This window comes from Aythya ferina (genome assembly GCF_964211825.1).
Source record: "Aythya ferina genome assembly, chromosome: 27".
NCBI lineage: Eukaryota > Metazoa > Chordata > Aves > Anseriformes > Anatidae > Aythya > Aythya ferina.
Window position 1 is genome coordinate 5,352,226 of NC_140310.1, and position 17,637 is coordinate 5,369,862.

At 42.4% G+C, this 17,637-nt stretch overlaps 1 protein-coding gene across 4 annotated transcripts in view; it reads right to left on the reverse strand.

Moving 5' to 3' along the window:
* Positions 1-13: 13 nt before the first annotated feature.
* Positions 14-17,637, reverse strand: part of NSD3 (nuclear receptor binding SET domain protein 3) — a 38,058-nt gene continuing 20,434 nt past the window's right edge. For 2 of the 4 annotated variants that reach the window (XM_084499185.1, XM_084499186.1), the window contains 12 exons: positions 17,113-17,310; positions 16,580-16,750; positions 12,995-13,144; positions 10,511-10,667; positions 9,728-9,930; positions 9,159-9,271; positions 8,463-8,732; positions 7,865-7,981; positions 7,074-7,215; positions 6,515-6,621; positions 5,956-6,160; positions 14-5,114 (listed from right to left, as the gene is read on the reverse strand). In XM_084499185.1, coding sequence (XP_084355311.1) covers positions 4,873-5,114; positions 5,956-6,160; positions 6,515-6,621; positions 7,074-7,215; positions 7,865-7,981; positions 8,463-8,732; positions 9,159-9,271; positions 9,728-9,930; positions 10,511-10,667; positions 12,995-13,144; positions 16,580-16,750; positions 17,113-17,310 — 2,075 coding nt within the window. In that variant the 3' untranslated portion in view covers positions 14-4,872. Of the gene's footprint in view, positions 5,115-5,955; positions 6,161-6,514; positions 6,622-7,073; positions 7,216-7,864; positions 7,982-8,462; positions 8,733-9,158; positions 9,272-9,727; positions 9,931-10,510; positions 10,668-12,994; positions 13,145-16,579; positions 16,751-17,112; positions 17,311-17,637 lie in introns of those variants that run through there. The other 2 variants (XM_084499187.1, XM_084499188.1) reach the window with 2 other exon arrangements.

The window sequence follows — 17,637 nt, forward strand, 5'->3', positions numbered from 1 at the left end:
GAAGCTGCCGGGCCTCGGAACATTCAGAACGATTTATTGAAGTCAAACCTCAAGCAAAAAAGTTCATCGAGATCAGTGGAATGTCGTTAAAAACCTTCCCAAATGAACCCTTCCACGGAAGCGAAAAAACCACATCAGAATTCCAAAGGAGTCGGAAAATTAACAAAAAAAAACAAAAAAACAAACAAAAAAAAAGGCCAACATCTCGGTAAATAGAATGTACAAAAATTATATGGTCCTACCGTCACACACATTCAGTAAGAAGCTAAAATATTACAGGCAATTCTAAGTACACTATACCTAGTGGACAGGAAGCTACCTATGTACAGGTTACCCAAGCTTTACAGGTTTCACACTATGCAAGAGAACGTAGGCCGAACAACAAAACCCCCCAAAATATCGTATATCTCAAAGTCTATGCGGCAACATCAAGTCATAATACAGTAATGCCCCCGTGGAACATCGCCAGGGAAATCAAACACCACCTCCTTAGTGTTGAGCGTCGAGCCAGCCGCCGCCAGCTCCGAGCAGCGCCCGCCGCAGAGCGACACGCTGCTAGTAAAGACTCGAGTGATTTCGGTAAAATAACATCTCACAGGATCTACAAAGTTTGGTACAGATAAACAAAGTCTACAGAAATAACGACTCTACAAAGGTCATCGTTACAGACAGCACGTGGAAATGGAGACGGAGCCTGCGGGGGTCTGCGCCGGGCGCCCACCCGGCCTCGGGGCCCAGCACCCGTCCTGTGGCAACGTGATCGGGGTGGAAAGGAAAAGCGACGCCAGAGTGAGATACAGTCCGAGCGAGGAAGGTGAAGCTCTCCCATCCAGTCCGTTCACAAAGCAAAGTGACCGAGGAGTCCCCAAAGCGCGCGCTGCGGGGTGCCCCGAGGGCCCAGCACCGCAGGAGGTGGGCGAATGGCTTTGGCGAATTCGTGCGTGATTTCCCTTTTTTGCTTGCCCATTGATTCCCAAAGTCTCCAGCTTCACGATTCCCCACTCCCGAGCAGTGAGAGCCCCTCCGGGGGCAGCAAGGACCTGAGCTCGCCGCTCAGGAACAGAACAGAACAGGGAATTTTTTTTTTTTCTTTTTTTCTTTTTCTCAGAACAACATTGTGAATACATCCAACACATAGGAGTGTATCGTAAGTGCAAATGGTTTTGCTACACAAAGATAATGGCAGGGGGAAGCTGATGTGGAACTGAAAGCAAACGGACAGCGTCACCCAAGGGTTGCCATGGCTCATGCACTACACGCCCCGAGCACACAGCTCTGAGACATCTGCTCGGAAAAACTCTCCCTTTTGCCATAGATTCACTGTACACTGGGAGCAGAAAGTAACTGCGGGAATGTTAAAGACAGTTTCAATGTAGTATACAAAAAAGTCATGTATAAATTAAAAGAAAAAAACAAAAAGCTGTATAAGGAACTGCAGAGCTTCAAGTACATTAAACCCTGAATTCAATGAGGCAGAGGTTTCAATGTTAAAGTGACTACTTCGTACCAGCGTCGGAAATCCCCCTCCCACCCTCCTCCCCCACCCCACCCGAATAGTTCTGTAAAGTTTCAATATATACAGATTTTATGCTCATTGTTAATTACGTCTAGTAATTGTGTCTTTCCCATTCTATCCTGAAATTAAGATAACAAGTTCTTAGAAGAAAGGCCAAAATTAACATTCCAGCCCTATTACTCCATTCTAACAGATTCTCTAAGACCATGGTGGTGACCAGAGAAGGTAATTTGCCCAAAAATTGCCTTTAATGTCATCCTTCCTGAGCTGCAAATGCCTTCAATTCTTACAGTCTATCGATAAGACAAATCTACGCTAATAATCAGAAAACTATGATAACTAATGCTTGCACCATGTATTTATAAATCTGTAGGAACTCGCCATTGCACCGTCTGGCCATGGTCTGCAGAGCATCTGCACTGTGCTAAGGTGCGTACTGTAGAGTAAAAGCTCCAGTAAACAACAACGTCCCGTTAACTTTGCAGAGCAGCTCAGAGGCTGCACACTACACAGAGAGCACAGGCTACTGAGCTAGAGACAGGTGTTCACCAGAAGCATGGTACTACTGCAAAATTTAAGACAAAATAAGGGAAAAGTGTGATTGCGTGTTCCAGCTAAGGAACAGCGGAGTTCGGAACAGAAGATTTGACTTTTCTCATCTCAATCCTAAAGATTTTTGAAAGATTCACCTTAACCCCAGCAGTGTGAAATCCAGTTCAGACTTTTTGTTCATAAATTGTACACGCTTATACACCAATCTCCTGTCTTCCCTTCTGAGTTCAAGCCCACCTGTTGGCTACGATTATTTTTTGGTGGAAAAAGGAGCACCTGTAAGAAGTTTGAAAACAAAGTTAACCAAGACATCAAGTGGCATGGCACAAGAGTAGCAGCAGGCCTCAATTCACAGCATTTTAGAAATTTTTAAAAGCCTTTTGCAAACCTTCACGTGTTCTGTGCTATTCAGCATACCGGTTCGGCACAGCGATCCCTCGCACGTGGCAACTAACGCTCGCTCCCTGCTGCTTCACTGGGAAGTCAGCACGGACACAGGGCTGGAGAAGCACGTGGGTACACTCACACTGCATCGTGTCTGCAGTACTCAGAACGCTCTGACTTCCCAAGAGAAAATCCTCTGAACATTACCAAGCCTAATAAATAACATAAAGCGAACACATCAGGCCTTACAGACATCGTAGCAGGAGCTATGTTTGGAATTTCTGAAAGGTTAAACACCCCCAGTAAGAGCTTAAAAAGAGACATTTGTCACACAAAATGTTAAGAAAAATAAAATCCTTCTTGTAAATTTTTTTTTGTAAAAAATACCAAAAAATAGCACTGCTTTCAAGCAAGATTAGTGTTTCAGACATTCACTGTAGTATGGACCACGAGACCAAGTGTTTTGTATCTCCCATTAGCCTTCTGTACCAAAAATTGACCCCAGAAATATCGGCACAGTTCTGCCCCCAAGACACCCTCAAGTCTGTAGGAAAGGCACCCGCAGGCTGTGCTGGAGATGAACTGCCAGAGCAGCTAAATGGCACAGCAGCTGCTTAAAGAGACTGTAGTGTATTTCCTAACTTTGCAATTGCACACAGTTTTTCCCCTGCACATAAATTTGAGAATGAGGAGGACACCAGCCAGAAGCAGGACACGTTCCAAAACCCCACGTGAACTTTTCCAGCCTACCACTGTCTTGAGCTGAGAAGTCAGCATGTTCCTTAGGTTTACACGAGGAGCTTTCCAGAGAGAGGGTTCTTGAGAATTAAATCAAAGGCTTAATGTAGCCAGATACCAGCAACACTTAATATTAATTCTTCTCATTCAGGGTTATTTTCAACACCCATTAGCAAAAAGCTACCCTGAGGCTGGCCAGCATCAGCACACAAACCAGGAGCATGCTGTAACCACACCAGGGCAGACGCACAGGGCTTTAAGACCGCAGGCTAGGGGAGGAGATTGGCCAAAGACTAACTTCAGCCTGGGGACACTAATCCCCCTAAGCTCCTTGTGCAAGGATTGCAGGACAGGATAGGTTTCCAAAACAAAATCTGGAGCAGGAGCCTACCTAAGCCACTTCAAAAGCTTCACCGAAGCAGCCCGTCCCTCTGCAGATTAACAAAAGAAATACAAGGCAGAAACATCTCCCGAGGCTGAAGTTGGCTGCTCTGAATACCTCCCATTACCTAGACAGGGCAAATACCCTGTGCACTGAAGGAGTGCTGTAGGGGACTAACATCCTGCCCTGCTCCAATAGCAATGAACATTAAAGCTAGAAGATCTCTCTCCCCAGAAATAAAACCCCTAAACGTTCAATCAAAAAGCCCGTGAATAGGGGCTGGATTCCTTAAGCACTCAGATTTCCTTTAAAGCTAAAGGGTGTCTGAAAAGAAGGCCATAGAGATCCACAGAAATACAACTGCCATGAGGTTAGTGCAGCCTTGGCAGATGACCAACACGTACTCACAGAACAATCCTCCACCTAAAGAAGCCAAAGGGAGTGCAGGATCCAGCCTCCAGTTCTGTGTGTGCTGCAGTGCGTGACCAAGGCCAGGATGCTCCCCTAACTAGGAAGGTTTTCCAAATTAGGCAGGGTAAAGAAATTACCATTGTGAAATTAAGCTCTTTCTGAAATTCCACCTGTCTGCAGACACCTCCAGTTACAGCTCTCCAGCAAGGAACCATGATTTCTTCCCCTAAAATATTAGATCTCGTGCTACGAGCACTTCCAAAGAATCATCCGCCTGATTTCTCATAGGAAAAGCTTTACAATAATATTCATAAGTTAAGATGATACGTAACCTACCTTCTCAAAATGCCTTTAAAAATAAGTACTGGAATGGAGGCATTTCACCGTCACCTGGTCTGAAACCCACATTCGCCTTTACGGTATCTGAATGTTACACAGAGTGAGGAGGGTTTATTCTTTCCATAAACTAGACATAAAAGTTACATTGGCTTTGCTGTTTTTAAAGACACGTTGACTGATCAAAACCAGATCTTCAACACCCTTTAAAAATTAAATAAATAAATATGTTGCTATGCTTTGCTTTCTACACTCAAAGAACATATTTAAACAGAATATTCTTTTCACTGTCGAAAGGTCTACTGTTTTCTTTAGAAGGCGGAGACATTTCTGCTTTCCAACAGTAAGAGCTGCTGTAGCACATTCAAGGGTAAAAGAAAGACCAACAATAAAAAAAACAAATGCCACTGCCTGCTCCTGTTGTTGAGATTGAATGGTCCCATTCGCAGTTCACACAAGACGGCTCCGATGATAAAGACTGAATGCGTGGTAACAGTCTCTTCAAGTTCATCGCCTATTTGCCCGTCTTCTCTCCCTTGTTTTCCAACCCAACTTATTCCTTTGCTTCTTCTACAGGATTCTGAAGTTCCAATTTGCATTTTATCTTGTTCCAGTACTCAGGTGCCACAGGAGATTTGGGGTCATGTGTGGAGCAGCAGAGACGGCCATCCAAAGCTGATGCCACCAAGGCTCCCTTCTCATGATCTTTACAGAATGAATGAGGGCAAAACTCACAGAATGAAACTGCAGGATTGCTACAGATGTCACACTGATGCCACGGACATTCCCACTTTCCTGAGGGTGGAAGGGGAGGGGAGAAGAGAGAGACAGGATGCTGCAATTAGTGCGTTTTAGGGACAGCACTGGGCTCCAGTCCTTATTCCATGTAGTAACCGTTCAGCTGAATGCAAAGAAAGTTCAGAAAAACAACAACAAAACCCCACACTGAGAACTCTCGCTCAGGTTGCTCTGGTGATAAGATGCCATCGCTTCTTTCTCCAGCCAGTAAGCTATTTTGGGGAATGCTGCTATGCTTCTAATATGGCAAAAAGGCACGTGGCATATTCAGCTCTGCTTATGGCAGCCTTCTGGTTAATTCAATCATAGCCTAATCTGGACTTGCAATGATTTTCATTGAAGGCTTTGGGATGAGGAAGATTAAAGAGATAAGGATTTCTACAAAATCTTGCAATTGGATTAAGATGTTGTGTTACTGAATAATTTGAACCCTGGCTGCAAAAAGCTACACCTTAACACAAAAACAGCCAAATGGAAGATAATGCATCACGATACCACAGATAATTTAAATACATCGATTGAGCCCTAATATGTTGTGCTCAGTGTTGTCAGCAGTTTGAACAAGCTTGGCACATCAAGACGACGCCTGCATTTCAACCAAAATAAAAGAAGGGAAATTATCCAAGGAACAGAAGCATCAAGAAGAATGTTAGAAAGCATTACAATGCCTTTTCTCTGCAGGTTCCCATTCAGGAACACTGCTACTCAATATATTTCTAGAAAAAAAGGTGGTACTCCAAAAGCAAATATGCTGGTTTTAATGTAAATGGATACTACGGCTCAGCTCCAACATTGCCTTACTGCAGGAAGGAAAAGGAATCTGTATGAAAGCTCTTACCAAAAGGTGGTTGAGTCAGGTTAAGGCATAGGAGGTGGTATGCTTTGGGACAGTCCTTTTTATCACACATAACTAGTTCTCCCCCATCTCCACACTGGAAGCAGTTGTCTTCATGCATCTGCTTCTGTTCTGTTTTTATTTTCCGTTTCTTCTGCTTTAATTTTGCATTCTTCACCTTCTCTTCATTTGCTGTTGCAAATGCTGTCTAGCAATTACAAAAGATAACAGCAGTCACTTTATAAGTCTCTTGCATTAAAATAAATTTAATCAACTTTGGTTTGTTATTTGCACAAATTACGTTTAAGTTTGCTCAAATAAGTGTTTAAGCTTTAAGAGCCAGGAATGCACATTCACATGAATTTGAAGTAACCACCTGGAAAATTAACTGCAACCTAGAGCCAGCAGCTCTGCGTTTCATAACTGAAGTCTCTGGACACTTTCAAGGGAGGAAAGTATTACACAGACTACAGTAAGAAGTTAAAAACAAAAATCTCTCTTTGCCCTACTCTCAATAGATCTCTGGATCTGGGAGAAGCAGCTTCAGTTTGCATCCACGTACCTTTGGACGCACTCCTAGGAAACCACTGCAGTTTTCTGCTCCACAATGACATTCGGTCCGACCATTGCCAAGGCAATCCAAATTATAATTAAATGTTAACTCCATTCCTAAAATGAAAAGAAAAACAGTTCACCCACACATACGTTGAGGAAGACAGGCTTGTGACAATGACATTTTATTAGCACTTCTCTCTTCATAGTCTGTGAGAATTAGCAGCAGTATGTTTCAGAAGGGCAAGCTTGCAATAGTGCACTGATTTAAAAAATTTTCAAAGTAGAAAATTCTACCCAGTTCAGGCTTAACTAGCAGCTGTTATGCTATCATACAGACTGGGTTACAATAACAATTCGGGTAAAAACACCTAACAGAGAAACCCACTACCAACCAGACAGGTACTGGTGAAAGGATCAATACTGTACGTGTTTATACAACACAGAATTAACATTGTACTTAGTGGCAAACTCTGTATTCAGCTTTAACAGAAACAGTTTGAGGCTGAAAGCTACTAACTATATGATCCCTGCTAAAACTAGAACTCAAACAGTTGTCATCTTTTTACCTGCGGGGATATCACAAAGAGCAAATAGTCCAACTCTAATGTCACCGTTCACTGTCCATTTCTGTGTTTCACAGTTTGGATTACAACTATGGTTCATAAAGCGAGAGTAATTCCCCTTTGGACCAGCGTCTATTATCCGATCCTTCAAATAAAAAAGAGAGACATATCTTAGGCATCATAGATCAGACTTAGCACTTCGAAACAAACAGATGTTTCCTGCTGACATGTGACTAGCTGTGGCCAAGGCAGGAAAAAAATATGCCCATTTTAAATTAATGAAAATAGGGAACTTTTTCCTACAGGGTTAGTCTTAAGCAGAAGCGTTTGAAAACTTGTGGTTACAGAAGTGAAACAGGCACAGAACGAATAACCTAAGATACAGGTTTCATCTCTTTACCCATTCTATTCAAGAAAAATAGAGATATTATCCTCCTACCGGCACCCAAGTGCCAGCTGGAAATAAGCTGACATTGCTATGAACTCCTAGCGGTTGTCTACATCCCACTATATGTCTTTGCAGAGCTCTTCAGAGACATTATGAACAGGCCACACATTCATTTTTCCACTCCACACAAAACTAACACCACTAAATCAAAATTGATGCAAATTAAAGCCATAAATTATGCACACTACAAACAGAAGACTTGGAAACCTTTTGCCTGAACCGAATCTCACGAGCTTTGCTTCTCACATGTATAGAAATTGAGCTATGCACATCAAACAGAGTGAGGATTCCTCCCTCACTTTGCATTCAGCTGCAAACAATTTATATTGAATGAAAATGTATTTACCTTTGTAACAGTTAACATATAAAAATTGGTCACGCTGTTTTCATGAGCACGTTTAATCCGCAATCTGCACTCTTCTTCATCAATTAGCTCACCAACATATTCGTTCACAAATTCACCCTGAAAAATAAAAATAAGAAATCCATGCTTATTGCTTCTTACTAAGACAAAAGATCTCTTGAGTGGATTATCCTAAACACCTACATACAATAGCTAAAGAACACACTGCTTAATGGCAAAAGAATCAATTTAGAATCTCTTTGCTTTCCTGATACGAGAGAACAAACACACACACTTTCCTCCTAGAAGTACGATATGGTCACCTCTTCCCCTCCACCAATAGAATTCAAATTCACAGTCACCTGAAGCTAACTTCTGCTCTGTGAGTAAAGATCAAGGTTATGACACTTCTGTCAAAACAGCTAAACGGATTTCACCCTTAATGCTGCACCTACAGAAGTCTCAAGACTTTTTAATACAAAACATCTACTGGAGAGGGCTGAAATTTTAATACACGTCTGCTTAAGGTGCACCAAGTTGCAGTGTTTTCACATAAAACCACACTGATGGCTATCACAGCCTTTGTTTGTTGTAATTCTACCTTTTTAATGTTCCGTTTTGTCCTGAGACCCCATCCACGTCGATCCGTTTTTATGATTTCAGCATCAGGGTAGAGCCTTTTGGTGAAGCACTGGTTCTGACATCGCTCCCCCGCTGGGCACACCTGGGGGTGGCACTCATACTGGAGCATTCTGTTCAGACACTCGGACTCGAGCCCACAGGGGTTCTCATCAGATGGCTTGCAGTTACAGCGAGGGATTTCCGACAGATCAGCTACCTGAATCTGAACCTTCCCTATCACCTTGTTGGACTGTGGAACAAAGGGAAAAGAAAGAATAAAAGATGAGGACAATGTACAAAGATTCAGAACAACTTTATTTGAAGCCCATCATCAACTGATGTGAGAAGGCTCTATAGGTCTTCAGTAGGCTAAGCAGTCTGTATTCATATTAACATTTAGTTAAGTAAACTAAGTTTTAATAGCCAGCATGTATCTAAGAGGGACGAGACCAGCAAAGTTCTGCCTTGGGTAAAGTTGATCTTACTCTCTTTTGCTGATACTCTGCTAAAACAATGTTTTATGGTACCAGAAGACAGAACAAAAGATTCTTGAAAAGAAAAGCAAACTGATTTATTTGAATTTTGCTATCCCGGAATTGTTGCGAACACTGGCTGTTTAAATACATAGCTTACTCATATGGAGGGAAAAAAAAGGAAAAGAAAGAAGCCAACTCACTTTAATGTGTTTATATGGTGGAGGTTTCCTTGAATTCCTTTCAATTTCTAATGCTTCTTTACTCTCTCTTTGTGCTTTCAGCTCCTGGAAGCGCTTTGCTGCTTCTTCAAGTGCTGTGCAAGGGAGTTGAAAATAGAAAGCAATTAGCACCAGCTGCTGCTAATCAAATACATACACGTATTTACATTTTTTATTTGTTAAAGCTAGGAATAGAACTCTATAAACAAAACACAAGCTAAAATGAGTTATTACAGTACATCATGAATCTATTTCATCAGATACTTTTCGGCAGTACTGAGATGTTGAACAATGATCCCATGCAGCAGAGCCCAAGCACCATCTTAACATTTCCCAGTTTGTGGAAGAAGTGAACTTGCCCACAACAATACACAATGAGTAGGCACTTAAAGATAACTTTATCTGCGGTCAAGGGATCTGCATAATGTTTGCAATTTTATGTGAACACAGAACACTAGGCATATAATATTCCCATGCAGGTTAAGTGGTGATGGAGACACAAACACGTGGAATTTTTGTCATAAACCACTATAAACTTTGTTTGATTTTACCTTTCTTGAAGGTCTTGTTAATACTAGTTTGCCCCTCAGCAAAGCTTTTATCTCCTTCAACATAAGGGAAAACTCTGCCCTGGTGTACCCAATAGTAGTCATGTGAACCAAAGAAAAATACTGGGAAGTCCCCGATATCATGTTTGAGGCCCTGTATGTTGAGAGGCACAGACCTGGGATTGCAGATCTCTGCTGGCCACCACCTGGAAGCAGAAAAAAAGCAGCATATAAGTTCTGTGAGCCACAGCCTCAGCTGCTGCACGTGCTGAGCTTGACTGAGAAATAAAAGACAGTTTTCCTTTCTCAAAGAAATGAACTCCTCCCTTACGCAATCGAGGCTCCTTCTGGCAACACTTGGGAAGTGCCACACAAAACACAAGCAGCCCTCGGCTCTCAGTGTTCTTACTCCTTATTTTGGAAAAGCCTCGTGAGAACACGGCACAAGAGTGGATTTCTAAGATCACCTACAGATGCTCGTATTCCTGCAGGTGACCCACAGCAAACACAAGCTAGGACATGGTGGCTCTCTAAGACAGCCCCTGGTTTTCCATAATGCTATGCCATCCTACAGAGCCAGCGTGAGTGCAATCAAGTATCCATCAGTGCCTGGAAAAAGCAGGAGAATTTAATTTGAAAGGCAACATCAACGTCTGACACAAAGTAAAGTACCGCATTTCTAGTTCTTGTTTGCTGGGACTGAGCTGCTTTGAGTTATCCTCCTGTAATTCTACAGTACATTAAAAACATCTCAAGTATTAAAAACCAAAAAAATAGCAAACTTGCCTGTAATTTCCAAGCTTGACCCAAACAATCTGCTTGTAACGTAGCTTCTTGCCAGCTTTACAGTCATTGCAATTCCAGCATCCTTCGGGCATTTCTATGTTGAGACACTCAGGGTGAAAGGAAGCTGGGCACGACTCACAGCACAGCAGTTTTCCACCTTAAACAAAGAAACCCTGCTTGGTTTATAGAAGTAAGGATTTGCTTCCCCCTGCGCGTAGCAATCGATATTAGTTTTAAGTCAGACATTCTACACCTTGGTTTGTTTCACAGCAAAAATACGGCAAAGAAAGGGATCGAGCCAAAATTACAATGCTGGATTAAAAAAAGACTGCAGTGCACTTTTCCAGTGTGCAAGTTGTGCCTCTTAGCTGCATCAACAATATACTAAAAAGCAAATAGTATTTTTTCAACAAGAGCAACGTTGGCAGTAGATGCAATATTCCCAAATGAAGCACTACCTAGGAAAGCAGTGCTGTTAGCTTTAATTTCTTTGGGGATGACCAAACCTTTAATCATGACAAATAACCAAATTTTAAGAAACGCTTTTTAAGTCAACATTGTTATGACTGAATCCCTTAGCAATCAGTTAGTGTGCACAAAAACCAAAACCCACAGCCTATAGGTTGATCAATACTTTTCTGTAGTAACAGCATTATAAAAGGGTTCTAATGATCAATACGTGATCAATGTGTTTATTTCACCAAAAAAAAAAATAATTTACCTCTGCCAGCAATGTGAATTCAGCTATATAATGAAGAATGAGACACTCAAGTTGTCCCCATCCCAGAAGTTTCCTCTGTGCACAAAGGAAATCTTTGTGCAGGGTGGCTGAAGTTTACACTTACTTGGACAAAAGTTGCTCTGGCTGGCTTATATCCTGGTGGATGTATTAAATGTGGAGAACCACATCGCAGCTCTAAGCCACCCTCAGCAAACAAAGCCACTCGTACAGTAAGACTTGTTAAAATATACATGCTGTAATATTTTATACCATATATATATTCAAATATATATATATATCTCAAGGTATGTGAATTAAAGGGCAAGAACAACAACAACAGCAAAAAATCATCAAAATTTTGGGTGCCAGACTGAAAACCCAGGAGATATTAGAGGCGATTGAAAGCAATTTTCAATCACAGTATCAAAAGAAATGGGAATGATAACTTTCAAGCATGTATCAGAAAATCTTGTCCACCTATAGACTTTCAAATACGTCATTGCATTAATTGAGAGTTGAATGTTGCAATAAGCATTCCACAAATCATTTACACAACCAATACTGTATTTCCTCTGCTAAAATCTGTAAATCCAACCACGTGGATTTTCCAGAGTTCCCCAAACCCACAGTAAAATTTTAACTTTTAAATTAATTTTTGTGATTGTTATTTCAGAGGAAATACAGACCCAATGTCAATTACCGAAGCATCATCCAACATGGTAAAATGCCAAGAGATGCGAAAATCAAAACAAAATCAAACATAAAACTTTCAGTGCTAAGCAAGAAACAAAACTGCTCTCGGGATGCATTAGTTAGATATTGCTCAAGCTAAGCAGAGGGCTCAAAATAATTTTTGTTTTCAGGACTTACAGAAACTACTGAAAGCCATCAGCATTGAAAATACCCTAACTTTGGAATGGTTAAGGGGGCACCGTTTCTGAACGCTCTTGGGAAATCAAATTTCTGTGAAGAATAAAACGTTACACCTGAGCATTTCACAGAGCCAACCGTTACCTCCCCACGAGATATATCCTGAGATGCTCCGGCACTACCGCACCGCCGCGACGTGGGGCCTCCGTTCCCTCCTGGACAGCGGGGCTTTCCTCTCGGGACACAGCCCCCCTCCCTCGAGATCCAGCACCTCCTGCCCCGAGCAGCATCGGCCACGGGAGGAGAGGAAGGAGCTCAGGCTGTCCCCGAGGAACGGGAGCAGAACGCGAGGCCCACGGACTGCAGCAGACACAGGCAAAGCCTCACACCGCCTTCCCCCTCCGGGTCTCCTCTGGACCGGCAGCAGCACCCACCAGTGTCCCACCTGGAAGATCTGCTGTTCCTCTGGGCTTGGCCTCAGCTACCCGTAAGATCTGAACCACACACCCCTCTTCTTCTGGTCCTAAAATCAATTTAAGGAGCCGTTGCCTTTACATCACTGAGGTAGGCCCTGACCTGCGCAGTACTGAGCTCTGTTTGCCACCTCTCCCTGTTCTGTGCAAACGCTCCCTGACGCTGGAGTAGCCAGGTACTGAACGACTTAGCCTCTTTCAAGGGGAATTTGGTGACAGCAATTATTTTAAGCCCTTTTATAATTAAAAAAAAAAAAAAATTGCCAACAACATGAACACGCTCACAATAATCAATGAGTGAAGTTTACTGAAAAGCAGTAAGTGATGCTTGACAAGCACACATTCCTCGTTCGATTTAAAGGTAAAGAAATAATAGGAAAAGCAAAAGTAAATTAAAGAGAAAGAAACTATTTTGGTTACCTTTCTCACATTTCTTTTTGGAAGCTGACGAAGGAGGAGGAATCATAGGTAATTTCATCAACTCAGCACGATTTGATTCATTCAGTAGGTAGTGGGACTTATAGGCATATGAACTGAACAGGGGGTCTGAATGATCCTGCACTACCAGCCCTATACGAAACAAACAGAAAGAGATGAGTTGCAATGAAACTACCCATGATTCCGTAAAGGAGAAAATAAAATAAACCAAATGAACACCTATAATGCATATATGTGCGAATGAAAAAAAGATAAAATGAAGAAAAAGAAAGAGTCTGGCAAAGTTTCTTCACTAAGAAAGAGGTTATGTGTTGGAGAGACTAAATTCAGTTGTAACTGGAAAATCCTACAATGAATAAGCTGCTTCTAGGTGGAATTTCAATAGTGCTTTTACTCTTAATTTGTGCATTTCCAGGAAAGCACAAGAAAAGCAACCAATTTTAATCCTGTCCAAACCACCCTCCCTCCCCAGTGGAAAAAAGCAAGCGGATTTGAGACGTTGGGTGATGACAGTCACTGCCCAGAGGTAATGCTGGGGGTACGGGCTGCAAGAACAGACGTATCCGTGGCCCCACACAGTGCAGAGCCCACATCCCTCTCACTAGAAATCCAAGATCTTACCTATGGAAGTGTTTTGCCTTCATAATTGCATTAGAGAAATGTACCTAGGGGTCAGCGATTCTGCAAGGCACCAGGGGCAAAGGAACGGATGGAAGTAGTGCCCTACGCCCCCTGCGGTGAGCAGAGCTGCACCAGCCCGGCCACATCAGCTCCCAAACGAGACACTTGGGAGCAGTTAAGCACTCGGTTCTGCTGTACGTTTGCCTTTCCTTCCAATGGTGTGTGCTTGTTTTTCTCCATCTGTCTCCACTAAGAAGAGTTCTTCCACATTGCTCCAACCAGTCAGGCAGCAGAGGTCAGAGAGCCCCAGCTGCAGATCAGGAGCACGTGGCCAGAAATTCCTGGGGACAGCATCACAGCTGAGACCCAAAGAAGCAGGGAAGATGAGCTACCAAGACAGCCACAGATTCTTTCCCCTGGGAGAGGGGCACAAAGCTGAGTGCTGCAAAGAAGTTTTTGAACTGGGGTGCCTAAAAAACCTCACGTAAGCATCAGTCTACCTGAAATGCATGTCCTCAAAAGATTTCATAAACAAGAAGGATCTACGCATGAAGTTATGTGAGCTGGAAAGTGCATAAGGAAGATATTTTCCAGAAAGTATCTCGTGATAAGCAAGTTTTAATATTCTATAGATAATCTGCTATTGCACTTTCTCACACCAGCAATGTTTTGCATCTAAACACAAAGTCTCTCCTTCCTACCATCAACTAAAACTAAGTAGGGAACCGTTCTCACATCCAGACGCCCCAGTATTTCTAAAGCATCCACGTCCCCAGTTCTCTCTGGGCAGGTGCTCCCAGTGCTGCTGCCCCAGGTGCTGTCCTCACCTGATGCCCCTCATGCTGCCCACACACGACAGGACAGGACTCAATTCAGCCACCCGGGCACTTTGCTAACTGTAAACCTTGCCCAATCTTTTCGGTGAAGCTCACTGGCTCCTGACTCCAGCTATGCCTGGTAGAAACAAACCCCACAAAAATTTCCTGGAGCAAGTGCACAGCTGCTACCAAACGCAGGGCTCAGTCAGTGGCAGCAGATTCGTAGTGTTTGAAGTTCTCCTCAGGTTCAGTGAATGCACGGGATGCTGGCCACAGGGCAATTGAAATGCAACTTCAAAGAGACTTATTCAACAGCTTTACATCACATAACGTACTTACTCACTGGAGCTCACTAGTGCTTTGAAACTGATAGAAAAAACTGCTTAGGATCAACCCAGCTCTAGTAGACTGTCAGCGCTGTAAATTCATACTGTACAAACACAGCTTCCACAGCTAACACAGCGACTCTCACATCAATGCAGCTCCCTAAGGGCTAAGACCCAGCGACCTACCTCGTGTAGGAGCAGAGCAGGACAAGACCTCATCCTGCCACTGAGCATTCTTCCTGTTAACACCCACGGGGCAGACTAAAGCCACGGCTGGACCTTGCCAAGAGGCATTTCTAATCCGACTGCCAAACCAGGGGAAATCCACAGAAATTCACCTGTCATAAACTTGTACCTGACCCCGCTACCAGACTGACCCGGATAACTGAGAGGTGTTCTCAGCTAGCTCCACTTCAAAGACACAGCAACTGGCTTGGGATTGTTCAGACTGGGCATTTGTACATATTAAATAAAATTAATCTTAAAACATACGTAACACTACCTAAAAACCTAAAATAGAAGATACATAACAGGTCATATTTGCTCATGTGAATTTAAGCAATGCCAACGTGACTCACAGCACGTGTGTCTTGTTTTGGGCGCCCACGATACGTTTGAGTAAGTCCACAAGAGGGAAAATACTGAACCACGTAAACACCTTTCTGCACATTCTGAGGAACTTCTCTAAGACTCATTCTAAAACTTACTGTTCCTCTTTGAATTTCTGGCTATCATTTCTCTGGAAAAAAAAATACACTTTTATTGAAGATATTTTTTTTAAACTTGATCCTTTGTGATGGCTCCTAAATTACTTGGAAATGAGGAAAGGGGAAGAAAAGAGAGAGGTGGAAAAGAAATGACTCTGGCACCATCCTTCCTTTCCCATTCAGAGATCTTTAATTGCTACTCTGCTCCTGCAAAGTCAAGACAATCTTTCCCATACTAAACCAACGACTCAACGAACACATACAAAAACAAGTGGATCCAGGATTTCTGTCACATTTCCTTATTAGTAACCTTCAAAGCTATGTTGGATATATTCTTTTCAACAAACTTTTGAAATACTGTATAAGATATGTATTATTATTACGCAAACACCTAATATTGACAGTTTGATTCCTCTGAGAAAATAACGATGTTTTTGTGTTGTGTGACTAATTGGTGCAGTGAAACTTTTCAACCTGCTATCTGGCACAAGTCAGGTGACTGGAGAGCCCTAAGAATAACAAGCGGGAAGAAAGGAAAAAAGGAAGAAAGAAAGTAAAAAGAAAAAAAGAAAAGTTTGGCACATGGAAAATCCTACCATGAAACTTGTTTGCATGGTACTGTAAATGTTTTCCTTTTGAAGTTCTCAGATGTGATGGTAGTTAAAAATTAAAATGAATTTTTCTAGCTCACGAGTAAATCCTGCTTTCTAGGCTTACTTTAAATGGCTTTAAGTTTGTGAGGTGTGAAGGAATCCCCTTCTGCTTAACAGACTGAATAACACCACTACATTCATTCTCATTGCAATGGCAGGAACTGGGGGCTCAGCATCCGCTTTTCCTACTGGCAACACAAGCATGCCTTCCGACTAGCTACAGCTGGGTATTTCTGAATATTGAATATTAAGGCCAAAAATAGCACACGGAAAGCTTAATGAGAACTGCTGACTACTCCAAAAATCCCAGGAAGCATTAAAATCCTTCAGAGCCCTAAGAGATGTTTTTCTTTAATGAAATACATTATTTTTATCACTACGCTGCACAAGTGACAATAGAAGAACTATAAAACAGAGGGGGGAAAAAAACAAGTGTGCTCACCTCTTGCACAAACGAAACAAAAGCCTACATTTACAGCTGATGAGGAGTGATTCCTTTTGGAATGGTTACTACAGATGAGAATGTGGGATGACACAAACAAGCTTCCTGCAGCAATACAGCCATCTCCTGAGTGATAGGCAATGGGACATCTGAAACATCTCACCATGCGACCTGTTCAATATAAATGCAGAAAAATGCACCGTGTCACCCTGGAGTCAGGATATGGCAGAAGACACCATAGACAGATGCAGGACTGATTTTTATTCCAGAGCGCTAGATTAGAGAGACATTTACATCTTTTCAAAGGTTCACAAAAGTTTACTCAATTTCACTTCAAAGCTCTGTTAAGAAAAAAAACGTAGTTTAATCATTCCAGAGTCAACTTTTTTTGTTAACATCTTTCAGTTCATTTCTAAAAATGAAACCCTCGTTCCTTGCTGCATGCTGCATTACCGAGAGCAGAGTTATACTCATTGTTTTGTGATGACACGTTTGAGTTTCCTCCTCCTGTTCAGAACCAGCTCTGTTCTCACCTTTGCTTGCTTTATGGATATCCTTATCCACTGAGCAGGCCGTACAGCAGTGCTGCGGGCAACGAAATCCTCGCGACTCAAAGAGAGCAGTGGCAAACTTGCGAACACAGGCCTCGTGGTAAAATTTACCACACGTGTTGACAGAACAGCGCTTCACGTCTTTGCCAGGGAGCTTGCACGAGAAGCACGTATGCTCTCCTTGTAAGAGAAGAAAAAGAAGCTTGAATGTAACTGCCAATACCTGGGGACACGGATGCTGTTAAAAAAAAAATCTGAAGTGAACAGAGCTACATCACTGAGAAACGCAGGCTCCCCCCTTAAAACAGGTCAGTCAGTCACAATAAGTCACAGTAACCACTTCATTGCTGTCAACCCAAAATTGCTTTATGCTGAGTGTACCCTCAATGGTTTGTTACTTTTTCTCGTATCAAGCACTTGCTAAGTGGAACATGAGAATCTGGCCTCAGAAGTTAAAAAAAGTAACAGAATAGCACAAATGCACTTGTAAAACCTGTAATCTTTCTA